Genomic DNA, 10,864 nt, shown 5'->3' with positions numbered 1-10,864 from the left:
GAGCAGGTGTCCTTTACCAAAATTGTAAATTTCATGATCCAAGGACAGGGTTTTAGTTCTGGGTGGGACCAAAATTATTATAGTGACCATTTTTAACAACATCATATAAAGTTTATATTTCAACTTGTTGAAAAGTTTCAGGACATTGTTTCCAATCCATATTTGTTATTACCTTACAGAAAATGTATTATTTAGTTGTGCGAAAATAAAGAATAATGCATGAACTTTTTTTTTTACTGTTGTTCCTGCTCATTAACATTACATACAGAATTCATGAAGTCAGCTTAGTGCTTTTCAGTACTTTGATTGTAATATTGTACATAAATCGTTTTACCCGGCTTCACAGAAACTTTGAAATAATATGCCCAACTTCCGAGAATTAGGTTGCCATCGTTAACCCTACACCATTTTCTCCATCATTTTGGATTTTACATTGCAGTCTATCTTGGGGTTACCTTTTAAAATATAGCTACTTGTGGCATATGGAGCGCCAAATAACATAAACTCAAATAATTGAAGATATCTTCAATTATTTGAAGATATCATCAATTCATTTGATGCGCGCAACAATTGAATTAAAGATCTCTTCAAATAATTAATGATATCTTCAATTCTGAATTATTGCGCGCATTAATTGAATTGAAGATAGCATGAATTCTTCAGCCGAATTGATGTGCGCTTTAATTGAATTAATGATATCTTCAAATGAATTAATAATATCAACAATTGAATTGATGCATGCTACAATTCAATTGAAGAGAGCAATAATTGATATAATGCGCTCATTAAATCAATTGATGAGAGCAATAATTGATTTAATGTGCACATTAATTCAATTATTGCTCTCTTCAATTGAATTAACAAGAGGTACTGTGAGCAATGCTCACTAAAAATACCTCCCGCTTACCCCAATCTCCCAAAGGGTGTTGTTAATAGGCATAAATTACCTCTTTCCCCCCCCCCCCCCCCCCCCCCCCCCCCCCCCCCCCCGAGTGTAAAAATATGGAAGATATAGTCCGAACACAAATCCATGGCATAAACCTATAATTTTGACCTTGAGATCAAAGGTCATAAAGAGGTCATGAATGTACATGACACATAGTCTCATGGTGATACACCCATGTCTTATGGTATGACTGTCAAAACCCTATAATCAATTTTGACCTTCAGGTCAAAGTTCAAGGTCATATATAGGTCATGAAGGTACTCGACACATCGTCTCATGGTGATACACTCATGTGTCAAATATGATATGCCTATGTCAAAGAACAAAGAAGTCATGGCCCCGACACGAATCCATTGTAAAAACCTTTAATTTTGACCTTGAGGTCAAGGTCATATGGCGGTCATGAAGGTACAGGACACATTGTCTCATGGTGATACACTCATGTGTCAAATATGGTATGCCTATGTCAAAGAACAAAGAAGTTATGGCCCGAACACGAATCCATTGTAAAAAACCTTTAATTTTGACCTTGAGATCAAGGTCATATAGAGGTCATGAAGGTACTCGACACATCGTCTCATGGTGATCCACCTGTGTGCCAAATATGGTATGCCTAAGTCAAAGAACAAAGAAGTTATGGCCCGGACACGAATCTGCACAGACGGACGGACGGACAGACAGAGTGATTCCTATATACCCCCCAGAACTTCGTTCGGGGGGTATAATGATATCTTTAATTCATTTGAAGAGAGCAATAATTCTTTTAGAGAGAGCAACTATATAATTAAAGATATCTTCAATTCAACATATCCACAATTGAATTAATGATATCTTTAATGAATTGTTGCTCTCTTTAAAAGAATTGATGCACGCATCAATTCCTTTTACAAAAGCATTGTAAATGATTTAAAGATATCTACAATTGAATTAAAGAGATCATCAAATTATTTATACCGAGCTCTAAATTAATTATTGCGAGCAATATTTCTACTAAATTGATGCTCTCATCAATACGTCAGTTTCGAGATAAAAGCTCTCCTGTGTAAGAGGTACATTTAGTAGAACTTTGAGGACCTAAGTGGGATGGAGTGAACCTACGTCAGTGAGGAAGACGATAAAATGTATTAAAAGTGGCTTCTCTTTCAATATTTAAATGTTGGAAATACAAAATACTATTGAAAGAAATGTTTTACAAAAGCAGAAACATAAAAACAATGTCATATTTGAAAGTAATATCCTGGATATGATACCTACGACCAACAAAATTACGTGATATAATAAGAATTCCATGTATTTAATTACTCCCTGAATACTTATCATTTACTTAGTTGAATTCGGGCGATGAAACAGTGTATGAGAGACTTACTGAGTACATTCACTAAAGCAGTGATGAATATTCGTCCCACTCCCGCATGTAAACAAGTTGTTTCGTGCCTTACTATGTACGAGAGTTCTTCAAAGGGAAATAACTCGAACATATCTCGAAACCAGCGTATTGAATTGAAGAGAGCAATAATTTTTAAGATTATTGCTCTCATTAATTCAACTGATGCACGTATTAATTGAATTGAAGCGCGCATTAATTCAATTGATGAGAGCAATAATTGATTTAATGCGCGCATTAATTCAATTAAAGAGAGCAATAATTGAATTGATGATATCTTCAAATAATTGAAGATATCTTCAATTATTTGAGTTTATGTTAATTTGGCGCTCCATAGTGGCAACCCTCACAATATTTGAATGAATGTTGATCGTCCGTTTCGGCAGATCAGATTCGTTTTAACCAGCTATTAGCCTCAGTTTAAACGGGTCAATCATATTTAAACTTTAAATTTTAAGTGAAGTTCCGCAGCAAGAGTAGTAATATTGTCCAATCGTCTTGCACCTTTTAAACTCCTCATTCAGTGCTGAACAAATTTAATCATCGCCCCATTTTGGCCCCACCCCAATACCAAAACCCATACCCCTGGGATCATGAAATTTACAATTTTGGTAAAGGACTACCTACTCTTTATAAATACCCATTTAGTATCAATAGCACTAATGATGTTATATATACTGTATGTTCTACATAATAAGCATACCAAGTTTGGCCCCACCCTGGAGAGAGAGAACCTCTACCCTAGGGTTCATAAAATTTACAATTTTGGTATAGGACTTCCTGTTCGACATCATTATGCATTTAGATTTTCATACAGATGTGCGGTTTTATAGAAGTTTTTTGAAATTTGGTCAACTTTTGCCCCTTCCCCAAAGACCCCGGTGTGCTGAAGTCCTGAAATTTACAATTTATGTCCCCTTTGTCCTAAAGATGCTTCCTTAACAAATTTGAAAATTAATGGAATGGTAGTGATCAGAAAGACCAATAGCAATACATGTTGATCATCCGAGTAACTCAGGTGTCCTAAAAATTCTAAAAGAAATCAGCAATATTTCAAAAAATTTATTATTAACAGCAAGATATTTTTTTCTCAGATGTAACAAACACACACTCTCTCAAACTTTACAAAGTGGGGATCACAGTCTGCTTAACTCTCATGTCAAAACATAAACTTGATGGAGCAGAAAACATGGCAGGTTTTAATAATGCAAGATAATGAATTCATTTAAATGCATTCACAACTTCAAAATCTACATGTACCTTAAATTTTACATCAATGTTTGAGACTCGACTTCATAAAACAAAAGAATATTCAAGATTAATTACACAACATCACAACACTTTCGATTTCAAATAAGGCACTTCACATATAAACTTGTGAATCATTAACCAAAAGAAATAACAATCGTAATATTTTGTGAGAATTAAAATTATTTTTTTACGATAAAAATTACAAAACCAGGACATGAAATTACTCTACTTTAACACCAATACATATGAAACCTTTCACAAGCATGAGTTGTTTTTATCACATATAAATTACAAACTTTTACACTCAGTAACAAATTTAACTTAACAATCACACAAACACAATTGCACAATAAAAATCAGATAAATATAAATGGACAAAGAGAAAAAGAAATTGTTCCACAAAATCCAACACCTGCATCCACATAATATATACAATGAGAGAAGAGTCTACATTTTGATAGCAACATTTTTACAATATTCCCCGATACGACACTCATTGTCACTATTTTTAAATTGTGCATCCTTATATCATGTCTAATATACATTTTTCTTAGTTCATGCACATTGCATGCTGCAGTTGTATACAATATGCATAGAAATCAATGACTAGACTGGATGAAACATGATACTAACCAGGTTTATAACCCAAAGTTTGGTACGTTTTCATACTGAGCAAGTCAACTGTAAGAATTGCACTGAGATATAAATATAAATCACCTGATCAGTCTACAAAAATGGAATGTTGTAGAATGGAATCAGTTGTTGAAACAGAAGAATGTTAAGACATTTAATACTCGTCAATACGTCTGTCTGCTTTTGGAAACAGAAAAAGAAATACTAGTACTTAAATAATCTACAAAACATATCTAAATAGCCTAAACTATTTCTATTATCTGAATGTTCACAAAAAAAAAAAAAAACACATTTCCTAAATAAATAAACATTAATTCATCATACAATTCAACTTTTCAAAAGTGTTTCCATCATTGATTGATTCAGAGTAAAACCAAATTTATAAAACTTTCAACATGAACTATTTCAATTATTTATCATCTGAAATCCAAACACTGTTACATGTAAAGACTAGTTTTTCTGGATTAAACTGTGAAAACCTTTACACACAGTGATTCAAAAAAACAATTTGAAAGACACAGGGTTTGGTACACATGGAAACTCAAACTCGGAACTTCTTCACCACCTGAAAACTCTTTGGTTTTTATTTCAATTAGATGATATAATACATGCTTGACATACATGTACTTCCTTTATATGTCTACAAAGAGCCTTGTAATTATCAAATAATTTGAGATACAGTACCTGTAAAATTTTGGGATTTACTATTGGATAACTTTCTTAACCATATGCACATCCAAATAAACATCGTAATCATAAAATATTCATAATACACAACTTGTGCAGTCATTGGCAAAAGAAAATAACCAAAAACTTTCTCCTTTTCATATTGGAAATATCTTTACCAGAAAATTATCCATAATTCAGTCTTTGAACTGGTCATTAGTGTTTTAATTTCCTTTCTTTGAGTACAATTTGAAGCAGATCTACCAGATCCCAGATATAGTTTAAAGTAGAACACATAATCAGCCCCATAAATGAGGACTTCAGCACCAATGTTTAGAACTTCTAGAACAACAATGGCATACTCAAATGCTCATCATCTTGAACTGGCTGGGGGTGTTTCTCAGTAAAACTTTTGCCACAACCTTCAGAGAGAATGGAAGTCAAAGCTTGCACACAGTTTCCTGGAATCAAACTGCCTGTAAAACATAACAGATAAATTGATAAACATCTGCCTGTAAAACATAACAGATAAATTGATAAACATCACATGAACAAAATAAAGTGCACTGCTAGAGTGCATAATATGCATCATCTTATCCTGCCTTTCATAAACATTGCACTGCGTTAAACATTATGCCTAATGGTGCACTGAATTTTTAAGCTAGGAGACCACAAGATTAGGATGATAATCCATGCAAGTTCACAATCATAGTCCAAGACGTGACTTTGTGAGATCTCAGCCATTTTTGACAAGGGACTTCTGGGATTGGCGTCAAAATTTTTTTTGGTTAAAGGTTTAGATTTAGCTCGAATTATTTCATGCGCTTTAGTCATTAGATCGTGCAGTATGCTTTGCGCTGGTTCACTATAACGTTTTGATTGCATAACATGTCAATTCCCTACACTACCTTGGCGGATCTCAAGACAAAACTGCTGCTTGTGTGCAGTGGTCAGAAATAGGTCAAGTAGTTGTTTTGTTAATTGTCATTGCTAATTGACATCTTTTAAATTTCATTTTATGTCATATGAATTAAAGGTAAACAAAAGCAATCTTTAATGTATATATTTTCTAACTGTAGACTATCTAAACATCGCAATTATGAGGATAAAAAAGGTCAATTTCCAAGAATGCCTTTTTTATGACTTAAAAACTTATTATAATCTTATTTTTCCAATGTTATGTTGGAACAATGAATGAAAAATCTATTATCACTGTAATTGTAAGTTGATTGTGTCAACAACTGTGATCACCAGAATTTTCTCTGTTCTTGCAAATGCAATGTATATATTATAGAATTAGAAATGACAAAATATTTAAGGTCTCAACACCAATCAAATAGGTAACATTAGATGCTATATTCATGAGATAATTCTGTTTTATTACCATGCACTTATGGAATTAATGAAAATATCTCGCAGTATGCTTAAAATTATTTATAGGTGTATCAAATCCATTTCGGATTGATATTCTGTACAGATTTTGTATCACTTTTTGTGGAGAGATTTTTCACTCCAAATCACGCTTTCTTTAAAGTCATTGTACAGATTTGCAGTTGAAAAATTATCACATGTATGCATCTATTGTTGAAATTGTTTATGGCCATGGTGAACAATTTTTGGTTTGGTACACATACATGTAATTAATTACCACTTATCATTTATCACATAATTGTACATGAATGTTCGATGCATTATAAATTGTTGAAACATGTATCCATTAAGTTATAATACTCCATATCTTTTAATTCATAACTAATTTACCTTGAATACAAACGATAACGAACCTGATTTCTAAAGAATACTTGCCTACTATCCTTTGACCACAATCTGTTTTGAGACGAATGATTTGCATTTTGGAGGCCGATCCACCTGGCATCGCGGCTAAAACACTTTCTACCTTACTCCACACACTCAGGACTGATCCACTTAAGATGTGAAAAGTGCGAGTTCTCAGGCCAATCTCACATGTGAGACCCAAGTTGGCCTTTTTACAACTTCCTTTCCTAAAGGAAACAATCATTTTAAATCAGAAATAGAGTGTTCCAAAGAATGGTAGAATATAAATAAAACTACAATGTGGGCAACTATTAAAGAGTTTAGTATGCAACAAGAGCACTATCAAAGCATCTAATTGCAACAATGTACAGTACCCGCAACGTTATTCTTGATATTCCTATCGTGCGTGTATCCTATCGTATCGTGCGTGTATCCTATCCTATATCAGGTTTTCCGTTTTCTATCGTGTTTTGCGTTTATCAGGTCTATCGTGTTTTGCGTGTATCAGATTTTCCGTACATAAAATCAAATGAAAAAGTACGATACTTTCTGAAACCTTTATTCGTTTTGTTAAAGAAGCTTTTTTAGGAATCGAGGAAAGACGGTATAGTTGAAGGAGAACATAAGTTGTCGATGTTAAGGCAGAAGAAGAGCTATTTGTCTGTCCAGAGAGAGTGAAAATTTATCACAATTTAATTCTAAGTAGTCTGGAAAGTAGGCAGTGGTCTGTCGAGCAAACCGAGGACAGTAAATCTGAAAGCTCCTTCATCTGAAGTTCATAAACATTTGTTTGTCTAGAAACAATTATTTGTAATTAACACTAACAGTAAAATAGGGAGTTCCGATTTGAAAGGAAAAATCAGTAAATTACATTGTTTATCACATACATGTATATCTTAATAAAGGTTCTTTTTCTTCCAATTTTTTTCACCCGTATATTACTTATATAGCAACTGCTGAACTTGTGCGCGTCCTTATATCTGATTTTGTGTATCACCCGTGTTTTGACAGCTAACATTCTCAGGGACATTGTATTTCACACATTTAGAAGATTAAATTTTAAAAGGGTGCAAGGGTGTTGCATCCCCCAAAATTCTGCTCAACTGGGCACGATTCCGCTGTCATCATTGTTTTTTTTTTTTTACTTGTACATGTACACATGTACCAATAGTCGTACGTGTAGATACTGGAAATTTATGTTGGTTTTGATGATTATTTGAATTTCTTTTTTACACACTAAGCGTTTCAAAATTGCGAATTTAAAACAAGCCGGGTTTTGTTTATGTTTTTTTTTAAACAGTTTATTTATATTTTGTTAACAAAATATCAATTCCAAGAAATATGTTCCAATTACTTATGACTATCAATTATCATTCATAGTGTAAAAATATCGAACAGGTGTAGTGCGTTGATTTTTTTAAAGCGGTCGTTATGAAAATAACTTGAGATGTTGAATGAGCCGTGAACTTAGAGCTTGATGCAAAATAACCCCCTCCTCACTACACACACAATATTACTTGGTTTTATTTCATATTCAAGGTAATATACATTAGCATAAGAGAGCTACTGAAGCATGATATCACTATATTATATTACATTTAGTTAATTCCCTGTATAATTTATATATTAAACATTAGGTGACAATATAAGTTTTAGAATCATTGGCTGAGAAAATTCATATAGATATCAAATAATGAATTCAATGCCGTATATATTTTAGTTTTTTTATTTTAGCTGTGATGGCATAAAATACATAGATAAAAAAAAACAAAAAAAAACCAAAAAAAAACCGTAAGACCGTGGATTAAAGAAATTACAGTATATGGTACAAAACCGATCAATGTTTTAAACAAATATTACCGCGACGGGGACAGGTAACTGATAGTCATCCCGCGATGAGAACGCAGTTTTCCTGAGTTACCTATAGATTACTGCGTTAGATTTTTCCCATCGCGAGAACGCGGAAAACAAGAAATCTGCGTTGTCTGTAATGTAGGTATATAATGAACATTGAAATCCTTCAATATTATTATCAACATAATGTAATTATGTTGTAGGTATCAAAATTTCGTTCTGTCTAAATCGTTTCTAAATATACAACATTTCTATCAGGTTTTCCGTTTATCAGGTTTATCGTGAAGATCGTTTATCCAGTTTTGCATTTATCAGGTTTATCGTGTATCCTATCGTATGTATATCCTATTGTATCGTGTGTGTATCCTATCCTATTGTGCGTGTATCGTGTCCTATCGTTTATCATGTCAAGAATAACGTAGCGGGTACTGTAAGATTGCAATCTCTTATCAGAAATCAACACATCATTATGACCACAATGATAACAAATATATTTTTCCAGTGGCCTTGAACTCAACCTGAAATGTTATGTTATGTAAGCAAGGCTTGTGTCATGTGCTTGTTTACATATGTTAAATATACAAGTATAAGTTTCATTTAAAGCAGATTTACTCAAACTACAAGTTCATTCTGAACACAATTAAACAGTCTAGTGTTTGTCAAATCTCATTTTGTTTTAAAATTTTTTTTCTATTAAGCAATCTACATGTCAACAATAAACATGGCATGAGTCTTGTTTACATATTAAACAAACAAAGAATTGTGAGTGCTGTATATCACTTGTAACTCAACAATTGACATTCAAATTTTGGTTGACCATTAGAAATTTATTAAGAATGTAAACATTAATAAGAGTACCGCAAACGGTACATAATACGCCTGTGAAATGCTTACATAGGGTGTTTTTCTTGTGCTATAATTTGTATAACTTTGCTTCAGGTAGTATCAGCCATCATGAGGCTGTGACAAACTTTCATATGAACAAAGGGTCTTAGCTTAAAAATCGAGATTTCCTCAAAATGGACTAAGTTCAACAACCTGTAATTTTTTTCAAAAAGGGAAGAAAATCAAAATCCTTTCCGAGATGCACAACTTCAATACCCATACAAACACTCCACAAAATAAGATGGTCCTCACTTGAAAACTGTGGGAGGAGTTGGGCAGACAAATTATGTACCCTCCATAGAATATTAATTTCCAAATAGACTAAGTTCAACAACCTGTAATTTTCTCAAAAATTGTAGAAAATCAAAATCCATCCCACATATACATCTTCAATACCCATACAAACACTCCACAAAATAAGAAGGCTCTCATTTGAAAACTGTGGGAGGAGTAGGGCGGACAAATTATGTACCCTCCATATAATAATTATTTCCAAATAAAGGGGCAAAACTCCTGGAAAAAAGGTCGAAATGGATCAGAATTGCAGTATGATCTAAAGTGACCCACAAAAAAGCTACACAGCAAGTTTCAGCATGATATGTGAAAGGGAAATGAAATTATAAAGAGAAAACCCCCAAATGGACGGACGGACCAATGGACGTACAGACATCGCTGTACCATAATACGTCCAGTCTAAAGACGGACGTATAAAAATGGAAAAATGAAATTTGAAAATCTTCAGCTCAAATCGTGTCCATGCCCCTTTAAGGGGTTACACTATAATTCAAATACATAAACAGCATTCTATTATACCCGATTACATCTGAAAACATACCAGTAAGCATGACTGCAGATTTTTGCCGACAGATTATATTGGTCTTCCCACCAAGGCTGTGCTAAGTCGGGCAATACCTGGAATGGAAATACTTATCAGTTTGCAAAATTCATAACGATACAATAGGCGTATCTACATTACTTTCACTGAAAGCATGGTGTGAACAAACTTAAATCTACACTACATATGCACCCTGGATTTCTTGCCCATATATTCCTATGTAAAACACTGAACCTCTATCATTGCCTTGCTTTAAACTCTGGAGTCATAGCGTGAACAAACATGATTCTACACAACATCAGAATACCATATCAATTTGACATATAAATTCCTGCTGGTTCACGCTAGCTCCTGGGATCATGTTTTTGAACAAACTTAATTTTTTCATTATATAAGGAACCTTCTTTGTTATGGCTTTTCTGGTCAAGTGATTCTTGAGAAAAAGATTTTAAAAACAGCCCACCCATGTTTACTATTTTTAAATTATCTCCCCTAGAAAGGTGTCTGGTCATTCACTTTAACAACCTTGAATCCCACATCACCAAAGGATACTTTGTGTCCAGTTTGGTTGAAATTAGCCCTACTTGACAAAAAGTTGAAAATTTCACAGAGAGACAGACATATTTCAATCAGA

At 33.4% G+C, this 10,864-nt stretch overlaps 1 protein-coding gene across 1 annotated transcript in view; it reads right to left on the bottom strand.

The window, feature by feature from the left end:
• Positions 1-3,377: 3,377 nt before the first annotated feature.
• LOC125650195 (protein strawberry notch homolog 1-like) overlaps positions 3,378-10,864 on the bottom strand; it is a 43,144-nt gene continuing 35,657 nt past the window's right edge. Inside the window, exons 27-29 of the mRNA XM_048878256.2 lie at positions 10,231-10,307; positions 6,683-6,883; positions 3,378-5,352 (exon numbers count right to left, since the gene is read on the bottom strand). Coding sequence (XP_048734213.2) covers positions 5,223-5,352; positions 6,683-6,883; positions 10,231-10,307 — 408 coding nt within the window. The 3' untranslated portion in view covers positions 3,378-5,222. The remainder of the gene's footprint in view (positions 5,353-6,682; positions 6,884-10,230; positions 10,308-10,864) is intronic.

Source organism: Ostrea edulis, chromosome 1, assembly GCF_947568905.1.
Source record: "Ostrea edulis chromosome 1, xbOstEdul1.1, whole genome shotgun sequence".
NCBI classification, from domain to species: domain Eukaryota; kingdom Metazoa; phylum Mollusca; class Bivalvia; order Ostreida; family Ostreidae; genus Ostrea; species Ostrea edulis.
This window is presented reverse-complemented; position numbering and strand designations above follow the sequence as displayed.